The 18,096-nt window shown below is 36.7% G+C and overlaps 1 protein-coding gene across 12 annotated transcripts in view; it reads left to right on the top strand.

Moving 5' to 3' along the window:
* Nucleotides 1–18,096, top strand: part of Gria4 (glutamate ionotropic receptor AMPA type subunit 4) — a 474,601-nt gene that overhangs the window by 410,237 nt on the left and 46,268 nt on the right. For 11 of the 12 annotated variants that reach the window (XR_010053935.1, XR_010053936.1, XR_010053937.1 and 8 more), the window contains 2 exons: nt 6,420–6,626; nt 15,984–16,354. Coding sequence is in view for 9 of the 12 variants with exons in the window: in XM_063265032.1 (XP_063121102.1) it covers nt 6,420–6,626; nt 15,984–16,354 (578 nt within the window). In the remaining 3 variants the exon portion in view is untranslated. Of the gene's footprint in view, nt 1–424; nt 1,649–6,419; nt 6,627–15,983; nt 16,355–18,096 lie in introns of those variants that run through there. The other variant, NM_001113185.1, reaches the window with a different exon arrangement.

Below are 18,096 nucleotides of genomic sequence, written 5' to 3'. Positions count from 1 at the left end.
TTTCAGAGTTTTAGTCATGTCAAGATATTTCTAAAATGGACCTTGAAATCAAAATATAAAAATACCAAAGAGAAACATTTGCCTATTGTAATCAGTTATGTCTCTGTCAGATAACTAATTAGCAACTTAATATAATTTGACAAGCCCTGACTCAGAGTTGATTATTTTAGAATGTAAATATACCAATAGCAGTGTTTGTGTAAACTTTCTGACTTAAATATGTAATATTTGAATGGGACTTGAAGGCAGGGTATGTGTGTGTGTGTGTGTGTGTGTGTGTGTGTCTGTGTGTGTGTGTGTGTGTAAGTGTGAGTGTATGGTATAGGTATGTATTTGTATGTGTGTATACATATATATTTCTTTTCCTTGAAAAAAAGACACAGTAATGGAAATTCATACTTCAGTACAGTCCTCCTCTTTTCAGCCTCTGATGAAGAATCCTATTTTAAGAAATTGACCAAGAAAGACAAGAGTTCTGCGCTGTTCAACCATTCCTAAATAAGGCTCGAGTCTTGTTCTTCTGAGTATTAAATTTAAGCTTGTTTCTCATGTGAGATTCTTCTTGGATAACCAAATCTGGACTACTAGAAAACAATTTTTCAAATATATATCTGTGTGTGACCTTTGTGAGTTATTAGAACAAAATAAGAATTAATTTTCAGTCCTGAACTTTCTCAAGAACCTGGATGTTGAAAAAGAATAAACTAGTTATTCTGATATGCCCATCCCTGTGTCATAAAATGAAGTTATTGTATATGATCGACTCTCTAATGGTAGATTTCTTTGAAGTAAAACTCTGAATTCTGTGCTTGTTTTTTAAATATATATACAATTGTTTGCTTTAGAATGTTTTAAAATGATGCTTGTGTTGTGAAATGAATGTATGATATATTTTAAAAGTATAATGTGGAGTCTTCTTCCCTTAGCCTGTTATGAAATTTGGGATTTATAATTCTTAGAGTTCAATTACTAAGTTGATTTTTCCAAGCATGGGTACACTTCAAGAAGCATGATATCAAAAAATAAGTAAAAAGGTGACTGAAAAGAAGTTGTCTCATATATAATATATATATATTAATGTATAGATAAAATATATGTAACATTCTGTTGCCTGACAGTGATGACATTAATATTTTGTTATCAAATAGTGAATATGAATAGTATCTGTCTTTCACATAACTATCATCTTCATTTAAATCTTCCTCTTGATATTTTCCACTGCATACCTGTTTCATAGTACCAAAACAAAACAAAAAACCCTAAAGCACCCTCCCTCAAAGTTTCATTGAACTTGATTCAGTTGAAAACATTAGCTTACAATCTAGGACAATCCCTTCACCTCCATTACTTAGAAAGAAGTATGATTACCTTTAGCTGATAAGATACTGATAACTGCATGTAATAATGCCACCATATTCAGTTGAAAAAAATTCAATATAGATGAAATTGGCTAGATTTTGCAGTGAGACTGATACAGAGGTCTAGATACTGAGCAAGCTATGAATGAGTACTGGAGATCAACGACTTCTCATCTAAATGGGTATAGTGTTGTTGAATTTACTTTTTCTTCCATTTGTGTACTGTGATTATATGCTGACACATTGTTGTAATATATGTTATTGTTAAATAAAATTGATTGAGAAACCCAGTTATTCATTCATAAATACTTACTGAGTGTCTGCTATGGGCTAGGCACAGTGATAGACCTCGGGCTATGACATAGATGACTCCTGCCCTCTTGGGAGGTAATATCATAGAAAAACAAATGAGAAACATTTCATGATTACAACAGCTCTCAATCTGAAATAAAATATGGTATTATTTTGTATGCTCTTGAAATTTATTTTTCCTTGCAATTGTTGTGCATGTACACTGCATCTTCAATATCAAGATGAATTTACTGTACTTTAACACAACTATACCAAACATATTAACTATGGCAAAGCTAATCTAAATAGGAAACAATGGAATTTATACAAACCTTTATCTTTAATGCTTACTGTCTAAAAATTAGGCAAAATCCATATTTGTGAGACTGTGGACATTGAGATTCCATTTTATTTTTTAATTGGATATTTTATTTATTTACATTTAAAATGTCATCCCTTTTCCAGGTTTTCCCTCTGGAAACCCCCATTCGATCTCCCCTCCCCCTGCTTCTATGACAGTGGTCCCTCATCCACCCACCCAATCCCTCCTCCCCACCCTGGCATTTCCCCACACTGGGGCATCAAGCCTTCACAGGACCAACAACCTCTTCTCCCATTGTTGTCTTGACAAGAGCATCCTCTGCTACATATGTGGCTGAAGCCATGGGTCCCTCCATGTATACTCGTTGGTTGGTGGTTTTGTCCCTGTGAGCTCTGGGGATTCAGGTTGGTTGATATCGTTGTTCTTCCTATGGGTTGCAATCCCCTTCAGCTCCTTCTGTTTTTTTTTTTCTCTAATTCCTCCATTGGGAATCCAGTGCTCAGTCAAAAGGTTGACTGCAAGCATCTACCTCTGTATTTGTTAGACTCTAGCAGAGTCTCTCAGGACACAGCTATACCAGTCTCCTGTCAGCAAGCACTTCTTGGCATCCACAATATTGTCTGGGTTTGGTGACTGCATATCAGATGGATTCCCCTGTGTGGCAGTCTCTGGATGGCCTTTCCTTCAGTCTCTGCTCCACACTTTGTCTCCATGTTTCCTCCTGTGAGTATTTTGTTCCCTCACTGAAGAAGTCCTGAAGCATCCACACTTTGGTGTTTCTTCTTGAGTTTCATGTGATCTGTGAATTGTATCTTGGGTATTCTGAACTTTTGGGCTAATATCCATTTATTGGTGATTGCATACCATGTTTGTGTTCTTTAGTGACTGGGTTACCTCACTCAGGATGATATTTTCTAATTCCATCCATTTGCCTATCTATATTAATAGGGGAACATGGGGAAGGGGATAACATTCGAAATGTAAATAAATAAAATATCCAATAAAAAAGAAAATGTAATCTCTATGTCCAAAGTCTCACAAATATTATGGATTTTACTAATTTTATCTTAATAAACTCATTGCTGCTAAGAAGAAATACCAGCAAAATCACTTCCTTGTTATTGCCATGCTGCAGAGCACAGTAGTTGGTAATAAACAAGTAAGGAGTTATATCTCTCTCCTCTGATGTTCCCATTGTTAACCACAGATTCAGATTAACAATCAAAGGATTCTGCATAGCTACTTTACAAAGATATTCCAACACAGTAACCTAATAGGTTTACTTTTTATTACATCAAGGAGATTTGGTATTTTATTCACACATCATAACCCTAAACCTTGATATTAAATACTCCACAGTGTGCAGTTTTAAAATTTGTTAAATGGGAGATAAGGCAAAGCAGTCTGAGACCTAATAATTTGTGATTCACAAGGATTTGACATGAATAAAAAGCAAAAGGGAACACTCGCAGGAATCTGCCAGAGGTATATAAAAAAGAAAAAGAAATTCCTAACCTTCATTTACCTTTGTTCTCCCTGTCCCTTCGCTTTTCTTTTGCTATATTCATCACTGAGACTAAATGTCAACGGAATAATTGTTAAGCAGAAGATTCAGTAAGTCGAACATTTTTTCCAACCTTAATTGTCATGTTTGGCAGGAAAACCAAGACTTGAGGGTGCCATCTGTCCAGAAGGAATACAGGGTAAAAAATGAAAGAGAATACTAAATAATTATTTCACCCTCACATACCCATCTGTGCTTCAGACAGCTAAACTTGATTCCTAGAGGTCAATAATTACTTTAATTTTTAAGATCTGAATGATTTTCTAACATCACTACTTAATCATAATGGCCCTAGTCACCTAGTCAGACAGTGTTCATCAGGATATCATTGCAGTCACTGTGAGTCTACTGTTTATCACAAAGCATGGATAGAAGAGAAAACTTTTTATCTATCCCTTTAACTTAAAATCTCACAAAAATTTTATTGCCTGGTGGTCAAAGATGTAAATCTTGTAGTTTTCTCCTTCTTTCATGAAGTCATATAGAATCTCAGTTAGTTTTAAGACTCTTAATGAATATAAATACTGCAAGAGTTTCCAGATGTTCCACATGTTTCAGAAATAAAAGCCAGACTCCCTCCTCTGTCACTTGTTAACAAAGTGACAGCTTTCTTGCCTATAATATGACACATGCTTACTTCAAAATGTAACACAAAATGTAAATGAAAATACACAGTTCAAGAACTTATTATATTGTTCCTAGCATAAAGGAAGAACAAAGTCAGGAACAGAAATTATTTTTTACAATAAATATGGTATTGTTGATCCCACTAGTATTCCTTTACAAGGAGACAATTGAGAAATTTTGTTTCTTTTTTATGCCTATCTTCAAGTGAATTGCCTGACACAAAATAGGCACTTAGTAAATGCTTGGTCAAGTAATGAACTTGCAGTTTTTCATTAAGCAAATGATTCCCCTATTAGAATAACGGAGTAGATTATGGGAAAGCCAAAGAAACTCTCACAAAATTAATGTAGTAGTGTGCTAAATTATGGGGTAAAATTCCTAAATTTAAGCACTCAAAACACTTTAAACTTGACTCTCAACCTTAGTACCAAATGAGAGTAGTTCCTAGCTTGTTGTACTTGAATACTCTAACTGTACAAACATACCAATGAAAATGTTTTACACTCTGTTTTACAAGTGTGACTTTTACTGCTCACTGTAATTTAATTAGACCAATCTAAAAAGATGGGGAAAAAGTTTTAATAGCTTCTAGAATTTTACAGTTTAGAAAGTTATCCCTTTGCAGCTAGCTGCTCATGAAGCTATACAATCGCATTCATAGTTTAAAAACCATGTTAAGCTTTTATACAGAACTCTTTCTGAAGGATAATAGATAATCTTCATGAAAAAGAGACAGTTATCTTAATTCTACAAATGCCAAAGTTTACTTCTTAAGTCATTCTAGCGTTCAATGTTTTTCTAAGGCCAAAAAGTGATCTGGGTCACTTAGCTATGACAATCAAAGTTAGAATATAAGAAAAGAATATACTGACCTGTCTTGATTTGTCTTCCACTGTAAAATCATATGAAGCATCTCCATGAGAAAAATGTAATCTTAAACAATGTATACATTTCTTAAGTTTTTAATTTGATTTCTATGTTTACAAAATTATTAGAATAAAGTCAGAGTTATTGTGGGCCCATTGGACACTCTATGGATCAAGCTGTCTTCTACTATAGAGCTCCAAACACAAGTTTAAATTCTTTAACTGTAATTTTTGGGGTAGGAAAGTCTTAGGACAATCCTAAATTAAGATTAGGGTATATTTTATATAAGATATAAGTACTTTAGATCAACCATGTTTTGGCCAATATGGTTAATACTTTTCCAAAGATGAAACATTGTAGATAGTCAGAGGTTTCCTGTACATTGAGAACTTCAAACCTATTAAACCTGTCTTATTGCTTATAAATAAGTGCTAATAGATCAATCAATGTGGGGTTAATTAACTCTCTCTCTCTCTCTCTCTCTCTGTGTGTGTGTGTGTGTGTGTGTGTGTGTGTGTGTGTGTGTGTGTGTGTGAGAGAGAGAGAGAGAGAGAGAGAGAGAGAGAGAGAGAGAGAGAGAGAGAGAGGGAGAGAATTAAACAAAAACAGCTTAGCAGTCATTAAACACCAGGAAGCTGTTATATATAAGGGTCCTCTCAACACTTCTTCCTCCCAATCTCTGACTCATTTTTGTAGAAAATTAACAGGAATATCAACGTGGGTGTTCCTTACATGCAGCAGAAAATAGTTTCCACTAGAGATCTATCTCATAATAAACTTACAATTTGTGGGGCTTATGTCTTATTTAAAGTTAAAATATGAGGCAGCAAAAGCAAAATGAATTTAACACAAGTAAATAATGATTTGTGTCTTCAAGCTATCAAATTTTCTTTAAAGAATTATAAAGCAAATTCCTTCTCTGAGCAAAGCCCGTTACTTAACACACTTGAAAAGGAAAAAAATGCAGTATATGAAATCATATAACTGTGTATAAGTTTTTAGTACACTATGGTGTCCACTAAATAACTTTTAATTTCATTAAAATTTTGAAAATTGATTTTGAAATATTAGTTTTAAGACAAAAAATGATTAAATCCCTTCTCTAGAAAATTTATGTATTTTTTTGTTTCGAAATCACAGTACTAGGTACATAATGATAACTCAAAATCTCTAAAATTTGATTTCCATTTATCCAATGTAAAGCAGTTTAGTCCAATCCTAAGTATACTTATATAGTCAACTATCTCAATAATTTCTAGCCACATAAAATCATATGCATAATAAATATAAATACATTCTTTTGTCAAAAATCCTGAAACTGTGAACTTACAGAAAGATTTTCTGAATGTTTTGTAATTTCTCCTTTACAGTTCTGCTTCTCTCATTGTAGGAATCTCCCTATGTTATGTACAAGAAAAATCATGAAATGTTTGAAGGAAATGACAAGTACGAAGGCTACTGTGTAGATCTGGCATCGGAAATTGCAAAACATATTGGTATCAAATATAAAATTGCCATTGTTCCTGATGGAAAATATGGAGCAAGGGACGCAGACACTAAGATCTGGAATGGGATGGTAGGAGAGCTTGTGTATGGGGTAAGCGAACTGATTTATGAAGAATCTATTTGTATAAGCATGGAGCTTCTTTTCCCTTGGGCATGTATCCATTTTTAATCATCCATGAGTGTTCTTTTCTAGTTTATAGTAATGTTTAAAAATGTATTCATGATATTTGAATGTTTCCTTATTTTATTAGAAATGTAAATTCCAAATAACAGAACTGATTCTGGGAACTTAGAATGCTTAAAAAAAAAGATATAATTTAGAATACAGTGTCCTTTTCGTCGCAAAGAGCCAAGAATGAAAATAAATCCACCTTGGCTATAGAATGTTTTATTACTTTGACTTAAACTGGTAGACCACATACAGCTGCAAAGATCTACAATCAACTATTACTGTGCAGATTCCTCGAGCAGCATAAAGTTAGTCACGGTTTTAATTAATTGTGTGTGTCCTTGTTATCATACTTTTTCATAAGTATCTTTAAACTATTTCTGATTACCATAGTTTCCCAGGGCCTGAAATATTCATCAGTATTGTTTCTTATAATTCTTTAAGCCACAATAAATGTACACTTTAGATTATGCAACCCTCCCCCCCTTCACTCTCTCTCTCTAACCTGTATAGCAAAACACGAAAGCTAGAAAGTCTGCCTCTCATATAGTACGCTGTAAGGGCAAGCACAACACAACACAGCATGGAAGTTCTGCCTGAGTGAAAAAGATCAAGGTCCCTCTCCTTTTTGGGCAGATACTGTTGTGTCAAAAACTGCAAGTTATCAAACCCTGGTGATGTTATGACATGTCAGAGTTCAGAGTCCAAACTTGGAGTGCACAATAAGGTTGGTTCATTCCGGAACTAACAAAAGCAATAACTGCATGAACTGTATTATGAAGTTTCTAAAAGCTAATTTGTAGTTCACATAGTTCACTTTCCAAACACACTCTCCCTAAATAATCATCCAAAAATCCCCTTGAAATAAGAAATGCATCCTTCTTCGGGAAAGAAGTTAAGAAACGCAAGATACAGACAAAGTCCACAGAAGAAATCATGTTCCTGACTAGAACTTCAATGGAATAGCTTCAAAATTATGCATCTTGGTTTCTTCTGTCTTTTTTTATTATTTCCTACTATTTTAAACATTTTTAAATTTAAATGTATTTTTATCATATTCTTCCCCTTCCTCACCTACCCAACTTTAAGTTTTTCCTCAAAAACAAACAAAAATCCAGTACAACAAACTGTCCAAAACAAAGAAAACAAAATAAAATACCCCCTCGAACAAAAAAAAAATCCTCCCAAACTGAAACTAGATAACAGTGAGTGGGCATGTGCACGTGTGTGTGTGTGTGTGTGTGTGTGTGTGTGTGCATGTGCACACACACACAGATCAAAACAAACAAACAAAAAATAAATGTGGTGGTCAACTACTCCTGGGCATAAAGCATGTCCTCAAATGGTTTTTATGCTCAGTGTCACTCTATTAAAGAAAACTTATTTCCCCTCTCCCAGTATGCATAAATGAACATTGTTAATCTTAATCCTGGTGGTTAGGTTTTCATGTATTTATTTCTTAATTTATTTTTAAACATATAAAAAAAATAAGTTAAAGCAAAAGTATAACATTGAAGTTGAACAAGACAAACCAACAAAATGAAATTATTCCATGAGAAGACATAAGATTCAGAGGCCCAGTAGTTCACACACTCAGGAGTCCCTTCAAATTACTAAACTATAAGCTATAAGGTATACTATAGACCTGGGGACCTGTTACAGAACTGTGGAGGCCCTGTGCTGGCTGCCTTGGTCTCTGAGTTTGTAGAATTTTTGTTCAGATGATTCACAGGGCCTTGGTCCCCTGGTGTCTCCATACCCTCTGGCTGGCTCTGACATGCTTTTGATCTTCTCCTCCACAGGGTTTCCTGAGCTTTGAGGGAAGAGATTTGACTACACCATAATTTTCAAACTATAACAGAAGAAATATTTTCCACAGTGCAGTACAGTTGCTAAAACTTTAGCAGACACAGGAAAATGATTCACAACATAAAACAACCAGTTTAATATCCATGGGGAAAAATCACTCATTGAGTGATTCAATGTCTCCATATGAAGGGAAAATGAAGACTAAAAAACTTTAATTAAAAAATAAGCAAAAATATTTTAACAGGAGGTTCATTGACAATGTTGTAGTGGGTTTTATGTTCTGAAGAAAAAGGCATGCCTAACACTCTGTTCTTAATACTTCAATTTCTACTACTATAAGTGTATTTCAAAAAAGGGCATGCCAAACTGTTAGAAATACAGGCTGAATTGCTTTACCCAAAATGTATGAGCTCAGAATAAACTCTCAGATTTGGATCATTTTAGATTTTAACTGCATCCCTACTTAGCTATTGTTGGACCACCTGTCTTAGATGTCTCACTGCTGGGAACAGACAATATGACCAAGGCAATTCTGAAAAGGTAAACATTTAATTGTGGCTGATTATTAGGTTCAGAGCTTCAGTCCATTACCCTCAAGGAAGAGCATCACAGCACCCAGGCAGGCATGGCACAGAAGGATCTGAGAGTTCAACAACTTGCTCCAAAGAAGGAAAATAGGAGAAGACTGGCTTCCAGACAGCTAGACAAGGGTCTTAAGCCCACACTAACAGTGACACACCTATTACAACAAGGCCACACCTCCTCCAACAGGGCCACATCTCCAAATAGTGCCATTCCCTGGGCCAAACATATGCCATTCACCACAATCCACTCCCTGGCCCCATAGGCTTTTTTTTTTTTTTGAAACAGATAAGTCTATGCGGAGCCATACCTAAACATAGCATAATGCAAATTACATTTAGTCCAACTTCAGAAGTCCTCATAGTTTATAACAGTATCAACAATGTTAAAAGTCACAAAGTTCAAAGCCTCCTCTGAGATTCATCCAGTCACTTAGTTGTAATCTCCAAAGCAAAATAGAAAATCATCTGAGCAAACTCCAAACTGCATTTTCATATCTGATGTCAAAGCAGTGTTCAGATCTCCAACTCCTTTTAATCTTTGCTGACTACAATAAACTTCTTCCTTCTGGGCGATTTCTTCTCGGTTAGTAACTTTCCCAGGTATCCTGCAGCTCTTGCATCTTTAACATCTTGGGGTCTCCAAGTCAACTTCGACTTCACAACTTCTTTCTACCCCCACTCCCAGAGCTGGGGAGTGAACCCAGGACCTTGCGCTTGCTAGGCAAGCGCTCTACCACTGAGCTAAATCCCCAACCCCAACTTCACAACTTCTTATTCCAGTGTCTTGGATCCACACAAGATGTTCTGGGCTTCTCCAAAAGGCTTTTATTACTTCTCCACCTCTGCCTTCTGTTGCACTCTAGGCTCTGTTTAACTCTACTCCGCTGCTGCTGCTGTTCTTGGTGGTCATCTCATGGTACTGACATCTCCAATATGATGGGGTCTTCTTTTGCATCTAGGCTTCACCAGTAGACTCCTGTATGCTCTCTTTATGGTGCCAAACCTCAAAGTTTTTGTATGACACCTACAGTCCTACTGTAGATGTAACCTCACCAATGGCCTTTCCTATCCTTTCACCATACCAAGTCTCAGCTGCTATCCATGGTCCTTCCATAACTACAAATCCAGTACCACCTGGGAGATTCTTACACATTACCAAGTCCAGCTATGGCATGAGGTACAACCTTGGCTATCTCCAGAACATAGCTTCTTATATCACAAAACATTCCCAGAAAATTTCACCTCAGTGATGGTTTCTTCTTAAACACGGCTAGTTTCTAAACTCCAGCTAACCAGCATCCATTGTCCCAGTAATTTCTTCTATTCTTGACTCTAAAGCCAGAGCCACATAACCAAAGCTGCTGAGTCCTACTACTTACTTGAGTTGGAAAATGGCTCCACTTATACTTTTACCAGATTCCTGTTTTCTATCCCCATCATTGCCTAAGATTGGCTGTCCTGGAACTTGTTCTGTATATTGATCTTGAACTCAGAGATCTTCATGATTCTGTTTCCTGAATGCTGGAATTAAATGTGTCTGCCACCACTCCTGTATTTATGTTTTTCTTCACTTAGAACTTGCTCTGTCACTGGCTGTCCTGGAACTCAGAGCTCTTCTTAGCTTTGTTTCCAGGATTAAAGGTGTGTACCACCATTCCAGGGCCTAAACTTTGCTGGGTGGAATCTTGCTCCAATGTCACCATTCCCTTGATTCAATTTAGATTCCTGAACACAGGATTCAGCTCCATTTCACTTCCTGGTGCCCGTTTATTACTTGAACCATATTTTGTGTTTTTCCTTTCTAAGCTTGTTTCATTTCATTAAAACACTCTTCATAAGAGTAAACTTTAGTAACCCCACAAAAAAATTGTATACCAAGCTACTTTGGGACTTCTCTCACAGCAATTATTCTAAATCTCCTCACTTTAGCCTCAGACAGTCTCTTCAGACAATGGCAAAAAGCAGCCACATTCTTCACCAAAATATCACAACAGTCTTTATACCATATACTGAAATTCTTCTCCACTAAAAGCTCTTAGGCCAGGTCTGCACAGAACAGACCACCCTCCACCACAAAGTCTTTCATATTCCAACCTGAATTGCCCAGTAAGCCTCACTTAAAGCATTTCACTGCATTCGAAATCTAAAGTCTCTACGTCTACCTTCTTCCAAACAAAAGTATGCTCAGGCCTATCACAGCAAAATACCACTCCTGGTACCAACGTTTTTTTAGAATCTCACTGCTGTGAACAGACAACATGACCAAGTCAACTTTTATAAGGTCAAAATTTAATTGGGGATGGTTTACCAGTACAGAGGTTCAGTTTGTTGTCATCAAGGCAGGAACATCATAGAACCCAGGCAAGCATGGGACAAGAGGAGCTAAAAGTTCAACATCTTGTTCCAACGGCAAAGAGACTTCCAGACTCCACAGTGACACACCTGCAAATAGTGACACTCCCTGGGCAAACATATTCAAACCACCACATTACCTGTGCATTTTCTGGAATATCTCTTACATATCTCTCCTCTAGAGCTTATACTTTCCATACCATTCCTGCACAAGTATTGTGACAGTATTTTATTTGGTAGAAATTCTTTAATTTTTAAAACATTATATTAGCAATCATAACACACACACACCACCAACTGATTTTATACACACACACACACACACACACACACACACACACACACACACACACACACACGTGTCAGAGAAAAAGAAAGTCCTGAATTTATGCTCAAAGAGCAAGGAGGTACAATGGGGGTCTTTAGTGGCAACACACTATTTTTTTTTCAGCAGATCTACAAGTATTTAAGACACCAATATCTGTCAATTGATTTATTCATCTTGTCCTCAAAGGGACTGTCTTCATTTCTCTTAGATGGCTCTACAAGCTACTTTTTACTGTAGACTGTATAAAGTCTATACTTGATCCTTGAGCATAAAACTTTCTCTCTTTTTTATTCTTTTTCTCCATGTTTAATAAATTTCAAATGTTATTCCCTTTCCCGGTTTCCAGGCCAACATCCCCCTAACCCCTCCCCTTCTACATGGCTGTTTCCCTCGCCATCCTTCCCCCATTACTGCCCCCCCAACAATCGCATTCACTGGGGGTGCAGCCTTGGCAGGACCAAGGGCTACCCCTTCCACCGGTCCCCTTACTAGGTTACTCATTGCTATCTATGCAGTTGTAAACCAAGGTCAGTCCATGTATAGTGTTTGGGTAGTAGCTTAGTCCCTGGAAGCTCCGGTTGGTTGGCACTGTTGTTCATGTGGGGGTCTCAAGCCACTTCAGATCTTTCAGTCCTTTCTCTGATTCCTTCAGCAGGGGTCCTGTTCTCAGTTCAGTGGTTTGGTGCTGGCATTCACCTATGCATTTGCATTATTCTGGCTATGTCTCTCAGGAGAGATCTACATTCAGTTCCTGTCAGCCTGCACTTCCTTGCTTCATCCATCTTATCTAGTTTGGTGGCTGTATATATAAGGGCCACAAGTGGGGCAGGCTCTGGATAGGCATTCCTTCAGTGTCTGTTCTAAACTCTGTCTCCCTATCCCCTCCTAAGGGTATTCTTGTTCTTTTTAAGAAGGAGTGAAACATCCGGATTTTGGTCCTTCTTGAGTTCTATGTGTTCTGTGCATCTAGGGTAATTCGAGCATTTGGGCTAATATCCACGTATCAATAAGTGCATACCATGTGTGTTTTTCTGTGATTGGGTTACTCACTCAGGATGATATTTTCCAGTTCCCTCCATTTGCCTATGAATTTCATAAAGTCATTGTTTTTGATAGCTGAGTAGTATTCCACTGTGTAGATGTACCACATTTTCTGTATCCATTCCTCTCTTGAAGGGCATCTGGATTCTTTCCAGCTTCTGGGTATTATAAATAAGGCTGCTATGAACATAGTGGAACATGTGTCTTTGTTATTTGTTGGAGCATCTTCTGGGTATAAGCCCAAGAAAGATGTAGCTGGGTCCTCAGGTAGTGCAACGTCTAATTTTCTGAGGAGCCTCGAGACTGATTTCCAGAATGGTTGTACCAGTCTACGATCCCACCAACAATGGAGGAGTGTTCCTCTTTCTCCACATCCTAGCCAGCATCTGCTGTCACCTGAGTTTTTGACCTTAGCCATTCTGACTGGTGTGAGGTGGAATCTCAGGGTTGTTTTGATTTGCATTTCCCTTATGACTAAAGATGTTGAACATTTCTTTAGGTGCTTCTCAGCCATTTGATATTCCTCAGCTTTGAATTCTTTGTTTACCTCTGAACCCCAGTTTTTAATAGGGTTATTTGTCTCCCTGCAGTCTAACTTCTTGAGTTCTTTGTATATTTTGAATATAAGCCCTCTATCAATTGTAGGATTGGTAAAGATATTTTCCCAATCTGTTGGTTGCCATTTTGTCCTAACAACAGTGTCCTTTGCCTTATAGAAGTTTCGTAGTTTTATGAGATCCCATTTGTGATTATTGATCTTAGAGCATAAGCCATTGGTGTTTTGTTCAGGAAATTTTCTCCAGTGCCCATGTGTTCAAGATTCTTCTCTACTTTTTCTTCTATTAGTTTGAGTGTGTCTCATTTGATGTGCAGGGCCTTGATCTGCTTGGACTTTAACTTTGTACAGGGTGATAAGATTGGATCAACCTGCATTCTTCTACATGAGACCTCCAGTGGAACCAGCACCATTTGCTGAAAATTCTATCTTTTTTCCATTGGATGGTTGTGTCTCCTTTGTCAAAAATCAAGTTACCATATGTGTATGGGTTCATTTCTGCGTCTTCAATTCTATTCCACTTGTCTATCTGCATGTCTCTGTACCAATACCATACAGTTTTTATCACTATTGCTCTGTAATACTGCTTGAGTTCAGGGATAGTGATTCCCCTGGAAGTATTTTTATTGTTGAGGATAGTTTTAGCTATCCTGGGTTTATTGTTATTCCAGATGAATTTGCAAATTGTTCTATCTAACTCTATGAAGAATTGTGTTGGAATTTTGATGGAGATTGCATTGAATCTGTAGATCACTTTTGATAAAATGGCCAATTTTACTATATTACCCCTGCCTATTATTCTTAACACATAAACAAATGCAAAGTTTGCAGGGTTTGAGGTAAAACGTGGTCATTTTCTAATAGAAAAAGTGTGTTAGACAGTAAAATGACGAACAATGATCTCATTATCTTTTGTTTGCTTTTTGCAAATGGCCACTGTAATTGTTAAGCATTGATTGTCTTGCTTCACTTACATAAAGACCTAATATACACTATACCCAGAACTGCTTTACACTCTCAGGGCACTGCCTCAAATCCTTTTTTTCTCTCTTCTTTGTCTCCATTTTTTAGTTTGTCTGTGTATCTATATTTGTTGGAAATACAACGAATGAAGAAGTGAAGGACATTTTATGGCTCACTAAACACCAGAGTTGCCTGCAGTTTGAGTGATGTACTGAAGAACTATTTTCTTATATCACTCCAATGGTGTTTAAGAATAAAAATCTTATACACCTTCTGAAATAAGCATCTCACACACTCTATTTTATATATCAGTGAATGGTAATGAGACAAAGCACATGTAACCTTCCAAGCATTAGAACACAAGGCCCACACACATCTTCACTCTTTTTGTTGAGCTGATATCAATATACCCACCAGCAGCTAGAAGCTATATATCAATGAGTTTAAGAAATATTGTCTATAGATAAAAAAAATAAAAGTAAGACGTGACAGTACTTAAGAGCTTGATGCTTTTGAAAAAGTAAAATGCCAAAGATGAGTTTCCAGCACCAATGTCAGGCAGCTCACAGCCACCTGGACTCCACCTCCAAGGGGATCCAAAAGCCATCCCAATCTGTGTGGGAATCTGTTCATATGTGCACATGCACATACACCAAGATAAATAAATCATTGAAAAATGATTGCCTCTCAGAAAAATTATGTGTGCTTAAATCACAATGTGCCTGATTCTATTTTGATGAGAAATGTTTTTTTATAAATTCAATAAAACTCTTTTATAATTTGTCATTCAGAACATGTATCAGTTTTTTATGGAACAGTTTATATAATTCTGCTGTAGATGTTGTCAGACTTGTGTCTAAGAGTTGCCACAGCGTCAAAAACTCACTCTGTTTCAGTTCTCTCAAGACATGGAGCAGGGAATGGGCCATTCAAAATATTTGATCATCAGATAAAGAATCTGTCAACACATGCTCACCAAAGTCCTGTTAATATAATTGCAGTCACACAGTAAGGTTAACATGCAAAAACACAGCCCCATTTTAGAGCTGCAGAAAAAAAACTTAAGAGTCAAGGTCTGAAGAGGTTAACTTGTGACCTTGATATCTAAGAATTAAAGCTACTGTATTCTAAAATCTCATTTTAAAAGAATATTGGCAAAAGAAAATCAACATGTATATATCACAAGAACAAATGCCATATCCAGAGTATTGTGTGTGCACTGAGTTGCAATATGTTGTCAAAAGACAGGGGTTATTTGATCAGGTAAGTACTGATAATCAGGCAGTACCTATGAACTTGGAAAAGATGAGGATCATGAGTCTAAGACCAGCCTAAACTACAGGTGGATTCTGTGTGTCTCAAAACCAAAAACCCAGCAATAATACAAAAACCAAACCAAACAAACAAAAAACAAGAAATGAAAAGTAAAAACCTTGTCAATTATAAAAGTTCTATGCAATAAAATTAATACCTCATGAAACCAAGCCACTACATGTTTTTTTAGCTTGTAATCGGGATTAATCACTGTTGGCACTCCCCATGATTAAAAAGAATACAGGACTGGTAAACTTTGATGATCACTCTCCTGCTAAGTGCATCATGAAATCCACTAACTTGTGTCTTTCCATATGTCTGTTCTCTTATAGAAAGCAGAGATTGCTATTGCCCCTCTGACAATCACATTGGTTCGAGAGGAAGTCATCGATTTTTCTAAGCCTTTTATGAGTTTAGGCATCTCTATCATGATCAAAAAACCTCAGAAATCTAAACCAGGAGTCTTTTCCTTCTTGGACCCTCTGGCCTATGAGATCTGGATGTGCATAGTGTTTGCATACATTGGTGTCAGTGTGGTCTTGTTCCTAGTCAGTAGGTTTAGCCCATATGAGTGGCACACAGAAGAACCTGAGGATGGGAAGGAAGGACCCAGTGACCAGCCTCCCAATGAATTTGGCATCTTTAACAGCCTTTGGTTTTCCCTGGGTGCCTTTATGCAACAAGGATGTGACATTTCACCCAGGTTAGTATCAAAACTTCACTAGGTCTCAGATATTCTGATTATTCTCCACAATCTCTCTCTGTCTTTCTTTCTTGGTGTCAGAACATTTTCTGAAATGCAGGGAGATTTTTGTCTTAGGTCATCCTAATAATTTATCACTAGTTTCTTCTATGCTATCACAAAAGATGAATGTATCACAGAAAGTAACTTCCTGAACAGAAAAGTCATTATGCAATCCACTGCTACTCCCCAGAATTATTTTGTAGTATGATTTCATCAAATGGCTTGGCAAGCGTGTTAACAAAACTGTAGAAGAGCCCTCACTTTGATGGTATCTAATCTCCAAAAATTGTTGCTTTGTCCATTACTATGATCTGTCATCAAAATTAGTGTTGAATTTGACTCAAGAAACTTGAGAAAAATCTTTGCTGTGGGGTTTCCAAAAACATGAATTGACGTGGTTTTTCATTTAAAAAAATACACAGAAGTTAAGCATAAGGGAAAGATCTGACCATGTAAACTCTATGCTAATTTAATAGCTTGTTTCTGAGGAGTTGTAATTGTGATTTCCTTTCTTTGGTGCCACTCAGTTACTACATCACCAAAACCCTAGATCACTAAACAAAAGATGCTACATTTCTTCCTCAGAGCAATTAAAATATTGGATTTTATATATTTGAACATATGTATATATGTATATATATTTATACTTATGTTTAGATGTGTGTGTGTGTGTGTGTGTGTGTGTGTGTGTGTGTGTGTGTACCATACCCATTTTCTCAAAAGAAGGCCTTTTGAGCCCATTGCATTGGAAGTTTAGAAGACCCAGAAAATGGCAAAAACCTGCTTAAAATTTTAGTAACATAACATTTGGGGACAAGAAAGAAGAATCAGGGCAGACAAAGATTTTTAAAATGTAGATTAAGCAAATATTAAGTTAAAATATAGCAAATGCCAAGCTTCAAATCACAAAATATCTGATTTAAATTGGCAAAGAATATTGGGGCATAGAAGCACCATAGAAAATTCCAAGTAAGTCTTCATAAAAAAAAGTGTTTAGAACTAGGAATATTGCTCAGAGGATAAGGGTGCTTACCACCAAACCCAAGGATCTAAGTTCAATAGCTGGAACACACCTAGTAGATGAAAATACCTAACTCCTTCAAGTTGTCCTCTGACCTCTTATGTATAACAGAGTGAACATCAGCACATGCCCACACATGTATTAAAAGATATAATTTCGAAATTTAAAACTATTTGGGATGCATAATGATTTGCCTACCTTTACCAGTAGCACTCAGGGGACTGAGGCAGGAGAATTGACCCAAGTATAAGAAAACTTCTCTACACAGTTTCAGGCTAGCCTGGACTTGTAGTGAGAAAGTCCATGTCTTGGTGGTAAGAATGAGTAAAAATCATTATGAGCATTCTTTCCTGCATTTTTAAAGTTTAATTTTATTTTAACAAATGTGTTAATAAAACTATAGAAGAGCACTCAGTGAGTTACAACTCATGAACATCCTTAGTAGACATTGTTATATAAACATAAAAAATACTCATAGGGCATCTGCTCAATTCAAAGGCAGGCCACTTAGACTCAGTCTTCCAACCTGCTTCATTGTGGCCTACATGGAATCCAGTAGGTAGGGCTCAGATGGGCTTTCCTTCAGTCTCTGGGCACTGAGGACAAGATTCCCTTTGCTAATTGCCAAAGAGAAAAGTTCCACATTTCTGCCAATAAAATAATAAATTCAATCTGCCAT

The sequence above is a fragment of the Rattus norvegicus genome, chromosome 8, assembly GCF_036323735.1.
Source record: "Rattus norvegicus strain BN/NHsdMcwi chromosome 8, GRCr8, whole genome shotgun sequence".
NCBI lineage: Eukaryota > Metazoa > Chordata > Mammalia > Rodentia > Muridae > Rattus > Rattus norvegicus.
This window is presented reverse-complemented; position numbering and strand designations above follow the sequence as displayed.